Source organism: Taudactylus pleione, unplaced genomic scaffold (assembly GCF_031769625.1).
Source record: "Taudactylus pleione unplaced genomic scaffold, aTauple2 ptg000886l, whole genome shotgun sequence".
In the NCBI taxonomy this organism is placed as follows: domain Eukaryota; kingdom Metazoa; phylum Chordata; class Amphibia; order Anura; family Myobatrachidae; genus Taudactylus; species Taudactylus pleione.
The window spans coordinates 426,205-446,337 of NW_028285287.1; the positions used below are offsets into that span (position 1 = coordinate 426,205).

At 41.9% G+C, this 20,133-nt stretch overlaps 1 protein-coding gene across 4 annotated transcripts in view; it reads left to right on the plus strand.

The window, feature by feature from the left end:
* The window catches only part of LOC148474159 (uncharacterized), a 79,243-nt gene that overhangs the window by 21,870 nt on the left and 37,240 nt on the right, over window positions 1-20,133 (plus strand). The window contains exons 1-4 of one of the 4 annotated variants that reach the window (XM_088459013.1): window positions 14,886-14,902; window positions 15,760-15,902; window positions 16,329-16,758; window positions 18,344-19,003. The exons of 2 other annotated variants lie outside the window; for them this stretch is intronic. In XM_088459013.1, coding sequence (XP_088315139.1) covers window positions 16,333-16,758; window positions 18,344-18,892 — 975 coding nt within the window. In that variant the 5' untranslated portion in view covers window positions 14,886-14,902; window positions 15,760-15,902; window positions 16,329-16,332 and the 3' untranslated portion in view covers window positions 18,893-19,003. Of the gene's footprint in view, window positions 1-14,616; window positions 15,903-16,328; window positions 16,759-18,343; window positions 19,004-20,133 lie in introns of those variants that run through there. One more of the 4 variants, XM_088459012.1, reaches the window with a different exon arrangement.

Here is a 20,133-nt window from a genome sequence, read left to right on the forward strand (position 1 = left end):
GCCCTGGAGTGATTTTGGCTCTACCAGAGCCAAAATCACTCCCACTGACATCACTAGTGATGTCAGTGGGCCGGCTTCTGACGGTAGGCGTTCCCTTGGGAACGCCCCCGTCTGGGAGGCACGCCCCCGGCACGCCCACCAAAGGGGGTGTGCTGTCAATCAACATCGACAGCACGCCCCCTTTGATCAGACACAACGAGCGAAGGAAAGTCCTTCGCTCGTCGCGTCTGGCACATGCGCACGACGGAGCTCCCTCCGTCGTGTGCATGCGCAGTGCACACCATCGACCCACTTGCGAGCGGACAGCCGCTTGCGAGTGGGTCTGAATGAGGCCCTAAGACAGTCCAAGACCAAGAAAAGCTAAAAAAGTTAAAACAAAAAGGACCCGCTGCAGACAACCAAGACGCAGCTAAAAATTCACCAAACACTGTAGCAAGGAACAGTGCTGGGAGGGTGTCTCGTGTCCCCTATGGAATCGGAGCGAGGGATTTATCGGTAAGTACCAAATTCCTATTTTCTCCTTCATCCACTAGGGGACACTGGAGTGCATACAATGGGGACGTCCCAAAGGTGACCTTCCGGGTGGGAAGGCGCTGAGAAACTTGCAGAAACCTGCGACCAACAGCAAAAGGAGTCGCTGGAGAACAAACGGTAGAACCCAACAAGATAAAAACTGTGGATTGCACAACCTCATGGCAAACTGACAAGTAGAACACTCTGCTAGACCACGCCTGAGAACCCCACAGAAAACACAGTGTGTATCAGAGAGTACCAAAAAGAATCTGTTGGAAAATTGAAGCAACATGAAAACAAGACTCAAGAAAACTTAAACTACAGTATATCCGGAGTCTATGCAGATACAGCTATAGCCGACCAAGGAAGAACCACAAGGGTGATCATGGTGGAAGGCCAATACAATCAGTTTCAAAAGAGGCCGGCTTAGGAATAAGCACATCCGATTGCAACAAAAAATCAATAGGGAGAGTGATTGGACAGAGTCGCAAACTCTGACCCTACCGAGTGAAGGCAGGAACCTCGCAGTAACATCGTCCAGGACCTTACCTGAGGTCCACCCCGGCTAGGAGTTCAAACCCATCCAATTGTCAGAATCAGATGGGTTACAAGGTAAAACATCACCACCAGGGTGAGATTCCATAGGGCAGGAGGGGGCACCAAGGTGACTGGACCCGAGAACTCCCTGCAGAAGGATCGTAGAGCAGGTACCAGGGAAACTGAAGCTAAGAGAGCAGCAATCTGTAAACTCAATAAGCCCAGGCAAAGACCAGCATCCACTCCTGCCTGGAGGAATAACAAGGCCAGAACAGTCGGAACAAAAATGTTGAGAAAAGACCACTATGTGTACACCCAGTGACAGAGGACTTCCAAATGTAATGGAAGGCTGCCATCGAAATGAAATGAAGGCAACCTGCTGAAGATCCTCCAGCCAGCGTGGCAATGACCACAAGTCACTGGCAAGAAAAACACTGAAGATCCAAAAGCCCTAGATGGATCTGAGCGACCGTGCCAGCGGACCTTTGGGAGAGAACGTGGACTAGTTGGAAAACACCAGCTATGATCACAGGTGTACCAAGAAAAGGATTTACGACATTTGTCCCTTGTCCCCAAGGAACCTAGAAGTGAACTAATGAGCCCATCAAAACCAAGGAACCAACCAAGACTGGTAGCAAAATGACATGCCCCAAGGGTGACATGAGGAAAAAACAACCAGGCCAGACTGGAGCAAAAACCCAGAAGGATCCTAAAATCATCTTCTCTATATAAAACACTGGGCTTATTAAAACACTGATTTGCCGATTACAAGGTCCGTAGAAATGCCGCCTGATTCGTTACTGGGAGATCTGTAACATATGCTACTTTGCAAGGATGGCATCCTGGTAATACCCACTTTCCGTGCGTGCCCGTCTCCATTATATATATATATATATATATATATATATCTCACCAACAAAAAAACATGGGAAGAAGACAGGTTTCAGAAAATAACTAGGTAAGAAACTGAACGACCATTGGTGTAATAATTACAAAGTATAGTGACCCAGGAGATATGAGTCAGTATAAAAACAAAAGACAAAGCTACTCCATCCAAGTTAATAGACGAAACAAAAAGAAAAGAAAAAATTCTATTCCTCCTGCATTATTAGTCTGGAGACACTAAGGGCCGAATTCAATTAGCTGCGGAAAGTGCCATCTGGTAGCAAGCGGAATGAATTTGCCTCATTCGCCTGTTTTGACGCAATGTTTTCTCCATGCGTGTCCCCGCTTTTTGCCCTATTCAATTGTGAAACAGGCGAATAGAATAGTAGTAGTAGCCCTAATAAAAGTATTTAGTGAACTTATTTACAGGCAAAGGGATGTTATATGCATATTTGCATATGTGTGGAAAAATGATAGAAAGCAATGTTTTTCCTGAAAAATAAGAACCGTAGTTAAATTTGGGGTACCTGAAAATGGGTACTAGTATATTTTGATGTCTCTAAAATGAAGATTTAAAAAAAGTTAAAAATACACTTGCTGCAGCCTCGTGCAATTTCAAAACACCTGTCTCATCCATGTACCCCCTGAAAATACCAGGCCCCCCCTAGTTTTTCCCCAATTTCCAACACTTTTTAAATTTTCACCCCAAAAATGACATGTAATTTTTGGGTTGTTTTCAGCAGTTTTTTTTTTGACTGATTAGTCATTAGGGGGCATGTCCAAAGGGTTCTGGATCAAATAATGACCCAAAGCACAACTCCAAAATATGCAAGAACTATTTAGGGTAGAAGCAGGCAGCTGGTATTTTGTCTGTAATGAAGTGGCCAGCGCAGTCACCAGATCTCAACCCCATTGAGCTGTTGTGGGGAGCAGCTTGACCGTATGGTACGCAAGTGCCCATCAAGCCAATCCAATAAGATTGTAAATTTGCGAGCACGGCCTTCCTACCTATATATCTGTTTTGTTATTACCCAGTTTTGTTCTATTAATGTTCTATTAATGTAAAGCGCAACGGAATATGCTGCGCTATATAAGAAACTGTTAATAAATAATAAATAAATAAACTTGTGGGAGGTGCTTCAGGAAGCGTGGGGTGAAATTTCTTCAGATTACCTCAACAAATTAACAGCTAGAATGCCAAAGGTCTGCAATGCTGTAATTGCTGCAAAAGGAGCATTCTTTGATGAAAGCAAAGTTTGAAGGACAAAATTATTATTTCAAATAAAAATCATTATTTCTAACCTTGCCAATGTCTTGACTGTATGTTCTATTCATTTTGCAACTCATTTGATAAATAAAAGTCAGTTTTCATGTGAAACACAAATTTGTCTGCATGAGCCCTAAACTTTTGAACGGTAGTGTATATGTAGACACAGATCCATACATATATTCATCCATACATATATTAGATGTGTTTGTTTTTTAAGTTATGGTTGTGTCATTTATTTCATAAGTTACTTGCTCACACCATGTGAGGTACTGAAACTAGGGTGGTGCGGCTGCAGGAACAGCCTGAAGAAATCTGTAGCATTGCAATGACTTAGGCCCTCATTCAGACCCGGACGCAAGTGGCCGTTCGTATGTTCGGCGTACATAAAAAAATATGTAAATACAAGGGCTCGCTCGTATTTTCGAACGCAGCCAAACATCCTCCCCAAACTCAACCGACCCCTCCTCTAACTAACGAGCGTGCCAAATAGCGAGCGTACATCCCCGAAATGGCTTGAAGGGAACGCACGCACAAGTACAAACCGGAAGTGGGCCTGTCAGATTTCGATTAACTGCACGTTTATTCTGGCTACCTCCCTCAATTGTATCATGCCAATCAATATATCAATTAGCTTAATTGGTTTTTTTTTTTTTTAACACAATGCAATAAACTTTAATCTTGTCCGTGTTTGTGTTTACCCGCAGAATACGTACGGCTTAAACATTCGCTTTTCTTTGTCAAAATACATGTTAGCCCCAATTAAACAATTGTTTTATTTGTTTTTATCCCCGCATATTTCCCGGGGTTCATTTCTTTATTTAAATTTGCTTACGCATGTCACTGCATCAAGCCTATCATAACTCTCAAGAGATTTCAGGCCCTGTCGAACACATGACTCATACACTAATAAATAGAATTGGTCCTGTTAATTACCCAAATACATTAGCCAATCAAAATTATTTTCGGGTCTTTATTAAAAATGATTTTTAACAAATACACCATTGCCATCATGAGAGCCTCGGCATTCACCAGGCGTGAGCTGCTGGTGCTAACCGAGGTGATGGATAGGCGGATCACCAGCCAGCCTCCACCCATCACAAATCGCGAGAAGCGTTCCGCATATGCGGAGGTACGTGGCCGCCTGCGTTCCTTCGGCTCACGCCGCCAGATCGGCCAGCTGGAGCGCAGGTGGTCGGACCTGCAACGGCGGACGCCCCGCTTGCTGGCATGCTTTCGCATGCAGATCGCTGAAAGTAAGTTTTTGGGACTGTGGTTTTCATGTTTATCTTTGTGGCCCTAACTGCGTGTGCATGTTTTCATGTATGTCCTATTTATTCATTGTACTCATATCTGCATGGCCATGTTTTCATGTATGTCTTATTTATTCATTGTACTCATATCTGCATGGCCATGTTTTCATGTATGTCCTATTTATTCATTGTACTCATATCTGCATGGCCATGTTTTCATGTATGTCCTATTTATTCATTGTACTCATATCTGCATGGCCATGTTTTCATGTATGTCCTATTTATTCATTGTACTCATATCTGCATGGCCATGTTTTCCGATTTGTGTTGTCATAAATTAGTGTTTTTCTCGGATTTGGTTGAAACTAACCACAATTTGTTTCACATCTTTTAGGGGCACAGCGAAGACTACGGCGTCATCGCCATCCAAGACGGCGCTCTCGCCCACTCTCCCCAACCCCAAGCCAACCCTCCACAACCCCAAATTCCCTGATTTCCCCCTCCTCCCCAGCCTGCCCAGACCCTGTGGCGGATGTTTCGGTGCTCCTTCCCCTCCATCCCAATTCCCCCTCTCCTACAACCACCCCTCTTCGAACTACCCCCTCCCCGGAATCACAAATCACCCTGCCAAGATCTTTGGGGAATGGAGGCACCTCCGAGGAGGACGAGGGAGTGGCTTCTGGAGCGGCCGTTTTTTCGAACGGTATGTTTTTTATTTTGTTTTTTTTGCGCCACAAACTGTTTGTATGTAATCATGTGTCGTTCCCTTTTTTTGTGTTTTTTGGTTGACTTTTTGGGAATTTTCGGGTTGTCTTTACCTGTTACTGCTGATTTCACCATACACATATCACACCTGTCTGAATCTGATTTTTAGACTTGTAATTTTGGGCTAGACCATTTTGGGGGGCTTGGTTTTATCGGTGTAATTCTGCTTTGTGCCACAATATTTTCATTTTGGGTTAGCTTGTTTTGGCTTGTTTTTTAATGTGGTTTCATTATTGATGTATTAATCCCCACACTTTTCTAACCCACAGAGGAACAGAGGCGTAGGGCTGAATTAGCCGGCTGTGTGGGCCGTATGCGGGAACACATCATCGGTCTGCTGGTGGTCCTTGACCATATGTCGGTCCTCCTTAGGAACTAGTTTTTTTTTTTTATTGTCAAAATTTAAATAAAATAATATTTTCAACTTAACGTTCTGTCTCATTCCTTGTATCAAAATCAGAGATTGTTTACACTGACATAAGTAGACTCTTCCAGCAAGGATTTGCAATTATTGTCACTAAGATTGTGTGTTGTATTTTTAAGGAAAACAGGCACAAGAAACACCTAACAGTAACAATCTCATTTCCCTTTTTTGGTGTTGTCAAAATTATATATTACTACATTTTACAGGTTCCTATTTGGGGGGCAAGCTGCTTAGGCCGATATTACGAAGCCAACTGATTGTACAGGATTCCTTTGGGTGTTGGTTTGGAGCCAGAAAACATATTACATTTTAGCTCAAGTTGCGTCATTACTGGATTACCCCTTAGGCAAATGTAACGTGTGTGAACCTGGTTACACTTGCTTGTAACGGGCAAAAAAAGGAACAAAATTACACTCTCAAGACATTTATTCATAACATAACTAAAAAAACAAAGTGGTCACTCACAAACAAAACACACAGTGATAATCATAAATACAACACATACCAAAAACTAAAAAAAAACACACAACAAATCAAGAACTGGTTCACGAAGGACCATGCCAACATGATTCCACAAATGTGGCGTTGCAATATGGGTTCCATAATATATTCCCAAAGTTTCCACATGAAGGTTTTTTAAGGGTAGCAGGAAGTAGTCATCGTTGGAGTGCCAAAGATTATGTATACAAACAGAAGATGGAGAAAAAAAAAACAATTAATTAGATGTTCTCAAACAAACCATACCACATTGGGTATAAACACTGTTGTTTTGACAATAATTACCTAAAATATCTGGCCACCACATCATCGCGTATGGCCCCCCCACATACTGACCTCCGACCAACCTCGGGGGGGCCATCCTCAGGTAAGGCATCCTCTGGCTGCATTGGGACACCACTCCTTATGGCGATGTTGTGAAATTTCCCAAACAGGACCACAATTTTCGAAACCATATCCGGCAAATACATGAGTTCGCCACCAGAGCGGTGGAGGCATCTGAATCGGCCTTTTAAAAGGCTGATACAGCGCTCCACCACTTGCCTGGTGGCTGTAAGTGCGGCATTAAAATCACTTTGTGGCCCTGGTGTGGGAGCCAAATAAGGAGTGAGCAGCCAGGGCGTGCAAGGGTAGCCACTGTCTCCTGTGAAAAAGAAGAGACAACATCAGGATCACTGTGTATCAAGCTTAACATTGTTATGTACTAAAGGTCTCCACTTACCCAGAAGCCACACATCACCAGCTTGTAGGTTGGTTAATTTGGGCCATATCCCTGATTGCCGGATGACGAATGAGTCATGTGCACTTCCTGGTAATTTTGCATTCAGGGACAGGATCTGGAGGGAGGCATCACATACCACCATTACATTCAGGAAGTGATAGTGTTTCCAGTTGCGAAATATGGCCTCCAGCCGTGCTGGAGGCTGAAGTGGTATGTGAGTACCATCCACAACCCCTATGATGTGTGGGAAGCCAGCTATTTGGTAAAAATTGGCCTTGGCCACACTAAGGGCACCCATATCCAAAGGCATTTGAATAAAATGATGGAGGTGCTTGAAAAGTGCCTCCATCACTGCCCTCAGGATCCGTGAAAAGGAGGATTGGGAGATGCCCGCCACTATTCCCACCATTGTTTGAAACGATCCTGAGGCACAGAAATGTAACACCGCCATAAATTGCGTAAGTGGTGGTATTGCTGTAGGACTGTCAATTTGCCGCTCAAGATCACTCTCTATTAATGAGAGAGTGTCTATGATGATTTTGGGAGGAAGACGGTAGCGTCTTAAAACCTCATCATCGGGCATTCCAAAAAGGGTGACACGTGTTCAAAATATCTGGGGCCTTGCACGCCTACGATGACTACGCCTGGGACGAGATTGAGGTTGGTCGGCTTCCGGGAGCATGGCCAGAACAATCCGACCCAGATCAACCTGAAATGGCAAGATTTGAATGTAAGGCTTTTTAACCCCCCCCAAAAAACGAATTTAACTTAGCTTCATGATACCATCCATTGATGCTTACATGCCGGGGTATTGTCATGATACGTGCAAACTGTAAAGAATCACAATATAAAAATACATAAATTTATGCTGGGCATTTCTGTTTCAAAATTTGGTGCAAGACAAAACATAAAAGGGGAGAAACACACATTTGCCCAAAGAGCAAAACGACATTGCGCACACTACGTCAAATTGGGGCCAAATGTAAGCAAGAAATGCTAAAGGGATAAGCACAAACAATTTAACGGCTCTGAATAAGCAGTTAAAAATGCGCTAATTAGTTCGCAAATACAAGTCACAATAGAAACAGATAAAAATGCGCTAATTAGTTCGCAAATACCAGTCACAATAGAAACAGTTAAAAATGCGCTAATTAGTTCGCAAATACAAGTCACAATAGAAACAGATAAAAATGCGCTAATTAGTTCGCAAATACAAGTCACAATAGAAACAGATAAAAATGCGCTAATTAGTTCACAAATACACGTTAAAAAATACGCAGCTAGAAAAACACAACATTTTAGAAACATTTCTGACTAAGAAAAACAAAGGTTACAAGTGTAAGGTCCAACAAAGTTGCGTAAATACAAACATGAACATTTACTAACCAAGTGAAAAAATGAACTTACCAATAGATAATATATAAGATTCCGGGGGCAGAGCCAAAAAAAAAACCTAACAAAGATGAAATTACGAAAAAATAACGTTAAAAAATTCTGAAAAAGAAGGAGACACAAATTGAACAAAAGTTAGACTGCCAAAAACTTATCAAATAAAGAAACGCCAAAAACAAAACCAACAGAAAAAATGCGAACGGAAAAACACAAACCAAATTTAGCAAACAAAAACTACTCCCACCAACGCCAACTCCAAAACCCGCCAACAATCAACTCCGACCAACGTAACCTCCAACAATCAACAAACGCCACCTCGACTCGAGACGCCCCAAGCCATAAATAGTGTTTAGTTTCCCGCACAAATTAAGGAGGGATCATAGGAACGCACAATCAATGATGCGGCCGAAAAATAAGGACGCATGTATAAATACGTCACGAGCCAAACCAAAAATTCTGGTGTATTTCTTGTTTTGAGCTAAGACATGGCTACAGACCAGGGAAACAATGGGCAACAGTTTGGCGGTAAGTATTTCAGGCATTTGGAAACAATGATTAATTTTAAACATAATATAGTGCAAGTTGTGAAGTTTACAATTCTCAACATTTAAACAAATAGGTGAGGAGGATGACATGGAAGAGGCTGCTGGGCCCAGTATTCCGGCCAAAGCTGGCAAAAAGAAAAGGCAGCCACAATTCACAAGAAAGGAGATGGAGGTTTTGGTTCAGAAGTGTGTGGACATCCTGCCACAGGCAGACAGGAATATGAGTGCAAGCCAGAAGTGGAGAATGTGGGAGGAGGTAGCCGTTGCGGTCAATAGGGTCGGTGATTTTGTCCGTCTAGCCTGGGATGTCAAACGGCGGTAAGTTAAAACTTGACCACCCACAAAAACTGGGGGAAAGAATGCATTAATAATGGCTACTTTTTCACCAACAGATGGCAAGACTTCAAATATCGCTTGAAACAAAAAATGGCTGACAGGGCTAGGCATGCAAGGGGGACAGGTGGGGGTCCCACTCCTGTGTCATTGGAGTTGAATGATTTAGAAGAGCTGGCACAGGGGTGTGTGCAGGCTGTGGAGGTGTTTGGCGTGTCCAACATGGATACGGACATGCCAGACTTTGCGGCTCCTCATGTTGTCCAAGGTAAATATTGTGATGTCACCAACTCTGAAATGTTATTGGGCCAATATGTAGATTCTAATGTGAGTCTTTTCTCATTTTTCCAACAGAGACACAGGCGGATGAGTCTGCTCCAGAGGGGAGCCTTGGCCGCAGAATTTCTGCTGGCTCTGCAGGGGAGGAACCAGTACATCCGGCTGAGGACCCTGCAGAAGCCAGTCCAGGGCAATCCCCCTCGCAGGCAGTGTCCCTCCTCACAGAACTCAATTTTAAATCGGATTTCCATACGGAGATTCTGCAGAGGATGGACGCCAGTCTGGTACGGGTGGCTGAGGCCCTGGAGCAAAATGCTGCGGCCAACGTGACCATTGGTCAGGCCCTGGCGGAAAATACCAGGGCCAACATCCGCATCGCCAATGCCCTGGAGCAGCTTGTTTGCCAGCACATGGTGGAGCCGACCTCCCTTCCTGCCGGAACATCAGGATCCTCCACCTCTGGCACAACATCAGCCAATCCTCCAAATGTGCCTAGCCCTGTGCCTAGTCCAGAGGCCACAACATCTGCCTCTGGACAGGCCAGCCCGATGACATCCCGGACCCGGTCTGGCGCCCTCCCTCCCCCAGCCAAACGGGGGAAAAAACGTTGACAGCACTGGCTACTTTTCCCACACTCCTTCTGTGCTTGCCTCATATTCCTTTCTGGCCAAAACTTCCCTCTCCTTTCTTGTGAATTGTTTTTAATTTTTAGCTTTACGTTTCCAAAAACTTTTATGTTTGCACAATTCTTAAATATTTTGGAATGAACACTGCAAAAAATGTTTGTGTAAAATATGTGCATGAAATTGTTTTTTTATAGCAATAAATTTGCAAAAAATGTACGACTTTGTATTCTGACATTATTGTAAAAATGGGTTACATTTAATCCTGGCCCACAAGGCAAAAACGTGCAACAACAACATTTTACATGAAAAAAAAAAAGGGCTCTTTAAGGAACGTTTTAAAATTTACATAAGGATGCAAATTCACCAGGCAAAAGCAAAATGGCCAAAAAAACACAAACATGATGACATTATTGTTACAATAGGCCAAAAACCAAAAATTGAGCCCACAAATGTACGCAAATTGATTGTGTAATCCTGACATTAGCAGCTATGATTTCCACCTGCGTACGGTTTTGTGCTAACCCAAAAAACTGATTTCCAAACACATACCAAGCCGGTTTTCAATACAACACTAATTGATTTTCTGACAAGCCGTGATTAATCGATGCTACATCGTGGAGTGCCGGGACGGAGGAGAAGGCCATCGCCAATGTGGTCGAGTAATCCAGACCCTAAGCTGTGCGAGCATTTTGAAGGGAAGAGGATCATCCAGTGACGTATGAGTTGGTACAAACACATTTGACGTTCGCATCTGAAAATGTATGTACGCCCCAAAAACGCCTCGCCACGCCTGCGTTTTTCCATCTCCACCCCCGTCAATACCCAAAAACGCCCTGTTCTGTCAATCACATTTGACATGTCACTTCCTGTACGCTATTTGACGAACGAGACAAAAAAAGCTCGCAATCTGCCGTACACACATGCGCAGTGTAACACTGACGCATGCGAGGTTAGTCAACATCGGAACGCAACGAGCGTACTGCTGTTAACGAATGGCTCTGAATGAGGGCCTAAGTGCTATGAAGCTGCAATACTAACCACTGCGCCAACTGTCCAATCTGCGCTGATCATCAGAGACACTACACTTGTGTTGTGTCACTGCAATAATGCCTTAGGCTACTGCCCATGCTGGCCCCTGAGCTGCTCCTGGTGCTAGGAGTACTAGAAAATGGCGGGTTTCCCACTTGTGTGAGCGGGCCTGCATAAAAGGGTAGACAAACCTTCATAGGGAGCGTTTTGAGCTCACTCCGGTCCATCTGAGCAGAGATGCGGGAGTTGCCGCACCGCCGCTAAGCCCCACTCCCAGTGCAGCTCGCAGTCCTCCTGTTGAAACCTTGACAGAAGCTCAAAGTAAAAGAAAAAGAACAAAAGTAAAGAGGCTGCAGACAGCAATAATAACCTAACGGCTCCTCTCGGACACTTGATTTAAACTGAAGTCGGGGGGGGGGGGGGGGGCTATAGAGGATAGAGGTGGAGGAGCAAACTATGCTTCTAGAGAATTTTAAAGTGCCATGCTCCACTTTGCACCCATGTATACTCCATTGTATGTACTACAGTGTCCCCTAGTGGATGAAGGAGAAAGAGGTGATGATAAAAATAAAGGCGTTCTCAAAGGGTTAAACCTGCACTGTGATGGAATGAGGTCTGTCATAAAAGCAACATAGGTCCGGTTCCTATACAGCCAGTTGTAAAATGATATGTGAAAGGCACATACCTCTATCCAAAACTCCAGCGCCCCTCAAGAATGTCACCTTCCAGACAAACGCGTTTCGAGAATAAGATCTCTTTATCAAGGCATGAAGGTTTATAAGCGGTATCCGGTTTAAATAGTGTTCTCCATTATTGACCAGATGGCGCTACTTCTGGTTCACGAGTCAAGGGTCAGTTTCTGATGTATTCAAGGTTATTTGGAAACTTATTTCTGTGGCCGGCATATACAATGTGACATAAACAAATGTCCATCATGTGCTATAACGGGCAAGAAAAGTACTGCCGCTACGCGGCTAAAAGTCCGTGGCCAGAAGTCCGCTCTCGATCACGGAGATTGTTGGGAAATGTAATTCTTCCTGTGTCAGATAGGTCACCCAGGGGAATGACATCAGGTGACTAGAAGTTCCTGGTCGCGATGGTAGATGGGTAGTGTACTGTAGTTTCTCCTCTGCGGATGTTTCACATTGGGATATTAATTCATGACTCTTCCTATCCTTTTCCCAGGATAATTAGGGCTTATTCTTTTGAACATGCTGACCAATTCTTTTTATTCCCAGGAATACCTATGGGACATGAAAAATGTAGTTAAGTGATCAAATAGATATTCATAAAACCACATATTCAAAGGGATACAAGAGACTAAGGGCAAAATTTACTAAGCGGCTGGTTCTAAACTCCGACTGTTTGGTGGCGGTTTGATGGCGGGTTCTAAACCCTAGGGGTTTGGCGGCGGTTTCTAAATGACAGCCCTGTTCTATTCTATTGTACAATTTGTGTTGACGGCATTTTTGCAGCGGTTTTGGCCTTAGTAAATATGCGGATAGCAAAACCGCTGCCAAACCGCCACCAAACCGCCGGGGTTTAGAAACCGCTGCTTAGTAAATTTTGCCCTAAAACATGATGATAAAATACTATATAATAATAGAATATGCTCTTTATAAAAATAAATTATCTGAAAAGAGATACATCAGTAAAAATCATAGGGAATGTTCTAGGAACCACTTCAACTCAAATCTTTATGTAATCCCTTAGGGTACAGAGTCTTTAACTTAAAAATAGTTTTCATTTCTGACTTTGCCAGATTTTTCTCTGTATTTTTGTCCCTCCAAGTGGCATTTGCATGTTGGATTCCTATTCCAACATGCAAGTGGCATTTGCATGTTGGAATATGTTGAGTTGACCAATGATGTTCCGTTCTGAAGTGGTCAGTCAAATGATGTGCCTGAAGACCTTTTTTAATGTTCCTCAAGTGCTTGGAAATTCTGACTTTCAATGGCCTTGTCGTGCGTCCAATGTATGAAAGACCGCAAGGACATTCTACTGCTCATGACATGGTAGCTCTGGAGAAGCTGGGTCAAGAGATCTTTTCTTGTGGGCTTGTGACATGAGTGCATGTTTAAAGATGTAAATGTGCCAATGGAGGAACACAGATTGAAGAGTAATACATTTCTAGAAAATGGAAGTTGTTTTTGGAGTGTGACTTAAGCTGGCCACACATCTAAAGATTATCTGTCCAACCAGCCAACTGACCAACCGTCCAACTTGTCTGTCCAACTAAAATGCTTCCCCACACATCTAACCAACTTTTCATCCAACCAGGCAACCTGCCAACTTTTTCAACAGACCAGCTAACTTCTGTCCAACTTGTGATGTCACAGAAGTAGGTGGAGAGTGCCTGCCTACTTCTGCATGATTTGAATAAATATATTTCTTCTTATAAGTGGGACGTCTTATTTTTTTATTCTTTATAAATTGTTTAAAAGTACTCCTAGACAACGTGAACAAGTCTGTAATAAATGCAGGATTACAGTAAACATTTTCTGTGTGTTCATTGTTGTGATAATAAAGTATTTAAATGTCTGGGTTTTTGTTTCTTTTTGCAGCCAGTGTTGTTTAGAAAGCAGGCAGAGATCGTCAGACAAATGTTTCCATTACTTATTTGTAATTTAATGGAACAAAGGTTGTTTTCTCTCATGCTCTATTTTTTGCAAAAATAAAGTTTGCATAAATACAAATGTGATCGTCTTTATTTTAACATGTTTATTAAATTTGGATGCTAAACTGACTGATCAAACAAAATTCCACCTGTACCAACAATGTGTACTAAGAAAATGAATTTCAATTTGAAAATCTACAATCAAGCCTTGGCCCACCATTGTGATGGCTGCATTCTAAAGGATGTCATTGCAAGGATGTACACTTGTCATATCCTATCTCACCTTTCTTCCCAGGTAAAAACATTTTCACCTTGTATATCTGAAGGTTTCATTATACTGCCTCAACTAGGGATGGACATTGTTGGTCGATGTTTGCTAACCATCGATGTTTTTCTTACAATGTTAGTGGAATTATCATTTGATGACAGCATTCCGATGTTTGTCATCATCAAATAGTAATCATTCAAAGGATTTCCGATTATGGCATATTTTATGTAAATCTTAAAAGCTATATCTCCCCTGGCTGCTTTGTACTGTGTTTCTGCATATGATAATCGGCATGTTTCATGCTGCTGGGTTCCTTGGAGGCTGTCTCTCACTGCCTCAGACCTGGCCCTCAGGCCCTCCCTCCCCTCTCTATAGGCTCCTGCTAGGCAACAGGCCATATTGCTAGTTCTGATTGGCTCTCTGAGACTTGGAGAGCCAATCAGTGTGCAGCCCTGGCCCTGCAGCAGCAGTCAGACAGCACACAGAGCAGGCCAGGGAGGACATAGACCCGAGTGGCATTTTCAAGTATGTGATCTTCATGTATATCCATGTAAAGGAGGGTTTGGAATACAACAACATTGTGAGGGGATAAGTCTGGCTATGAGTTCCATAGTAAAGGGACAGCTGCCATACTTACTATATGATCTAATGTACTCCCTTCCAGTGACGTGCCATGAGGTAAATGGCTGAGGAGGCAATGACGTGCCATGAGGTAAATGGCTGAGGAGGCAATGACGTGCCATGAGGTAAATGGCTGAGGAGGCAATGACGTGCCATGAGGTAAATGGCTGAGGAGGCAATGACGTGCCATGAGGTAAATGGCTGAGGAGGCAATGACGTGCCATGAGGTAAATGGCTGAGGAGGCAATGACGTGCCATGAGGTAAATGGCTGAGGAGGCAATGACGTGCCATGAGGTAAATGGCTGAGGAGGCAATGACGTGCCATGAGGTAAATGGCTGAGGAGGCAGTGGTAGTGACGTGTGGTGAGGTAAATGGCTGGGGGGGGCACTGGCTTGTACCAGAGCCAGATTTACACACAGTTATATGAACCAGTGGGTTCATGTGGGCATTATACAAAGGTGCAGCAGCATATAGTGCTTTATATTTGATGAGTTTGGATCAGGGATGTGCGGAAAATGTAGAGAGAGGAGCTAGTGCTTCACCTGCCATACACTTTTTACTCCAGAGTTGTGTCTATAAAAATTAGAATAATAAATTGAAGATATTTATAATATTAACTTAACATTTTTATAATAAAAATGTTGGAGTATAGCCAAGTATGACAGGAAAGGCTCTGCCTCAACTGACCAGCATATCACTGCTCCCTTCCCTTTATACATGCTGTGTGACTGATAACATGCACAACGTGGCTTCTCCCAGTTTGGCACTGCCACTATAAGAGAAAATATATATTAATGTACACACACACACACGCAGAATATATAAACCGCATGCAGCTAGCATCAATGTGCAGTTTCCAGTGTCAGTTGACACAGCAGCAGCCCAGTAGTGGCAACATTTTGCTCTCCTCCTCGTCCTTAGGTCGCTGACTGCCTGCATCAGATGTTTGTTGTTGTTCTGGCTCTGACCCCTGTCCCTAGCCTATTCATACAAAAACAATTTGCCCTCCAAATTCTTTGGATGCAATGGTTAGTTAGCATCGCATCGAAAGATTCAATGGTGGATGCACTGCCATCATTTGATGGTGGACTTCCGATGTCCATCCCTAGTATTGGTTACACTTTTTACACCACACGCACATTTGTAAACTCATGGTAATGAAAACCTTTTCTATTGGTTATTAGAAGTCATGTGCCAGAAGATTAGGCGATATAAAGTTGGTTTGAATGTCATTGCAGAATCAGGAGACGTTTCATTGGAAAGTGCTGCAGATTTTGTGCATTGCTGCTATTTTTCCCGTTTCATTGCTGAATCTTCAAAAACACTGGTAAATATATCATTAAATTTTGTAGAGAACATAATGTAATTAACTTTTCACATAAATGGCTCCACAATCACAGTAAAATAGGCCATGAAAGTGAATGCATATTTAGCTTTTTAAAAATATCATGCTTTGGCAGACATGTTGCTAGCATGCAAGATAGATTTCCAAATAGATTTTGAATGATTAATCACAAATGAAAAGCATCCCTACACCCATACATCAACACATAATGGTACAAAGGGTTTACTGGGGTCACCTGTTTTATATATATATATATATATATATATATATTTATGATTTTACCTAACACCATTTTAATTTTTTTTTCGTCTGTACAGAAACTTTGACATAGGACTTTTTCAAAGTTTCAATATTTTCACTTATAATATTAAATGCCAACCATTTTTATTTTTTTAATATTCTTTTTAGAACGATGTCTGCAGATAAACACTCAGAGTTCCAGAGAGATTTCATTGAATTGTACCGTTCACATCCCTGTCTGTGGAAGGTGAAATCATCAGATTATAGAAATAAACAAAAAAGGCATGATGCCATACAGTCTCTAATTGAATTAGCCAAACCACTGTACCCTTTTGCTGATGGTGTATGGGTTAAAAGTAAAATCCAAAGCTTTCGGACTGTATTTAAGAGAGAGTCAAACAAAATTGAAAAGTCTAAAAATTCCGGTTCTGGTGCTCATGAGGTGTATGTACCGAGTCTCTGGTACTATGATTTGCTATTGTTTACAAGAGATCAAGAGGAGATGCGACCTTCCATAGAAAGCAATTCATTCAATGATCATGCAGAGGGAGCAGCCATGGATAGCATAGATGTAATGGAAGATCCATTAACCTGCTTGGTAAGTATTGAAAAACATGATTTTAATATGGTACAAATGATTGTAATATGTCATTATTTGTAACTGTGGACTCTTAAAATTGGTTTTGCAATACCTTAACTGAAAGATAAGGGGATGATTCAGCATTGCAGGCTACTGCAATGCTGAACTCAATTCCTGATTATCAGGAATATGCGCATGTGCACAGCTAGAGGTATGCCTTAGCCAAATTGACAGGCAGAGCCTTTTTCGGGGATGGGCATGTATGGCTGGCCTTTTCAAAAATGAGGACGTGTCATCCCTGTGTCCTGGGAGTGGTAAGGTCAGGTTCTGAGTCCACAGATGCATGTTCCTAGCCTTGTAAGCTGGCCAGCCTGCGTAGGAAGAGGCTTGCTCAGTTGGCCGGCGCCATACCTGGAACCTCGGTCATAGTGTTGAGAATGCAAATGCAGCAGAGGGTGTCAGACACCTCCTGCTACATTTGCATATTAGCATGGACGGAATTGCAAAACTGCTTGAGTGCAGCTTTGTAATTCCGTCGAGTATTGAATCACCCTCAAAGTGTATACTGCACATCTTTAATGATACTGATAAAGCACATCCATAGGCATCAAGAACACACAACAAACTGACCTTGAAGAAAAGTTTATTCCATTCAAATTCAAACACATATATACGATTGTTAACAATATTGAGCACAAAATTATATATTCTGCAGCAAACATCAATATACTTAGAACATAAATTTAGGACACAATGCAAAATGATGATGCAAAATTCTTATAAGGCAATGCTATTTTGCCATTCTACTGCTCCAGGACCATTGAAATAGGTCACAGTTTTCACGGCTTAGCTTTGCACTATTTGTTGAATTGTGTGCATCTGACATCTCCACGGGTGTCCAGGTAAAATTGTTACTGTCAACAATGTGATTTTCATCAGAGATATGCAAACTACTTAAGGATTTTCTTAAATAGTTGTGGAGGACACAACAGGCCAAAACTACAACATCTATTTTGTCTAGACGCAACATGATAGATGTTTGGAAAATACGGAATCTGTTACTAAGAATACCAAATGCATTTTCTACAACTCTCCTCGCCCGTGACAATCTATAGTTAAAAATCTTCCTCTCTGGCGTAAGCTGCCGTTGAGGAAAAGGTCGCAATATATGCAAATGAAGGGCAAAGGCCTCATCTGCTACAAAAACAAATGGTAGGCCAAATTTTGTTTCTGAATCAGATGGTAAATTTAAAGTGCCACCGTGCAGTTTGTCATAGAATGTGGTTTGCTCAAAAGAGCCACCATCAGACACTCTCCCATTTTTACCGACATTAACATATACAAATTCATAATGTGCATTTACTATTGCCATTAGCACAATGCTACAAAAACCTTTATAATTATAAAAGTAAGAACCACTGTTTGGTGGAGGTGAGATCCTTATGTGTTTGCCATCCACTGCACCACCACAGTTAGGGAAATTCCATCTCTCTTCAAACAGTTCTGCGATAGCTGTCCATTCTTCTGATATGGAAGGAAACTGTATAGAGGAGGAAAAAAAAAAATATGAAAAAACAAATACACTTCTTCCTTATTTCTCTAGCCATCACCTGCTTCAACTTCTAGAACTGAGACACCAACTGATGCCAAACATGTGAAAAAAAGGACTACACAAAAGAAGTTGGCTAAAAGATCAGAAGTAGAAGGTGTGGATGAAATGGCAGAGTCACTCCTCCATAAAGCAACAAACCTACTTAACCAACCTATGGATGAATATGATGGCATAGGAGTCAGCTGGGGTGCAAAGTTGCGGCGAATTCCACCAGAGCATCAATACGTTGCAGAAAAACTTGTTAATGAGGTATTGCATATGGCCTCCATTGGAAAAGTAAATGCATATACCTCCATATCAAATTTCTCCTCTCATATGCCACCACATGACAGCTATCATGGCCCTCATGTTGGAAGCTTTAATAGGGCACAGCATCATAGCTATCAGCAAGCAGAGCCAGATAAATTCTATAGTATGACACCTCATGTTCCCCATCTCTCCACAGTACATGACAGTTATGTCAGCCCCCCTCTGTACCAGTCTCCTGATGAAAGAACATCTACTACTACACATGGTAGTACTGATGTCATGTATAATTAGTATTTTGACCTTACACAAGTTCAAATTAATGCTCACCTGCAGTCTTTAATTTAGTAAAGCTATAAAATTCCATTGTTTAAAATTTGTAGACACGTATGTACGTTGAAAAAAAAAAAAAAAACACAGTATTGTTGTGAATCATTTCTTTGTTGTTATAGTAATAAAACTTGTTGTACAAATTTTTGGCTCCAATTACTTACCCTAAAATACTCAAGTTTTAACGCTTGTATAATGGCTGTACAAGTTTCTGGTATAATGTAACCAAGAGCTTGTGCAGAAATAGTGGCCGAAAATTTCAAATCTTCTAATGAACGGCCAGTTGCCAAATAGCGCAAAGTTGCCACTAATCTTTGCTCAGCGGATATGGACTTTCTAAAATTCGTGTCTTGTTTGGAAATTAATGGAGTTACTAGTTCAAGTAACTCTTGAAACATGCTGCCGGACATTCTTAAATAATTTCTAAAGTCCTCAGGGTTATTTTCTCGAAGTTCTTTTAAGAGCTCCATATGAGACATAGAATCTCTGTTCTTCAACCATTCTTTGGTCCAGCAGGTTCTTTTAACATTCCTTCTTCTTTTTTTCCTACTTTGTAGAACAAGGTTTACAGCAGCTATTGCAAATGCTGCTCTGACACAATTTGGATGGACGTTCATAACACTCAGCGTTCTATAAACAAAACAAAGAATATTTAGTTAAATAAAATCGTATAATAAAAAAAAATAAATTGTGTATATATATATATATATATATATACACACACACACACACACACACAGATATAAAACACATACTTTGAGAATAAAAGATTGACATATTTGTTGTCTACGAAGGCAGCCGGTCCATGCATTTGTGGACACAGGCTTGAGTGATTATGAATGAGACTGGTTGCAAAGCAGTTTTTTTTCAAGGACCTGGTGGTGGATGAGTGCGCCTACAGAAATTTACTACATTTATCTTTGTACTACAGTACATTACATTACCAGTACCATGACTAAGCAACATCTCAGACCTATCATTAGACAAATATATGAGGAGTCTGTTGTGATTTTAGCACATTATAGGATGTTCTGTTTCCAAGAATGCTAGTATAATCTAAAATAACCATACAGCGCGTATTCTCCATTTAGCCTATGTTAACTTGCAATATTCCACACACTATACTTTAATGAATCCCATTCCAAAATTTTGTCACACACACACACATACATATATACATCAAATATCAGAGCTATAGCTAGACT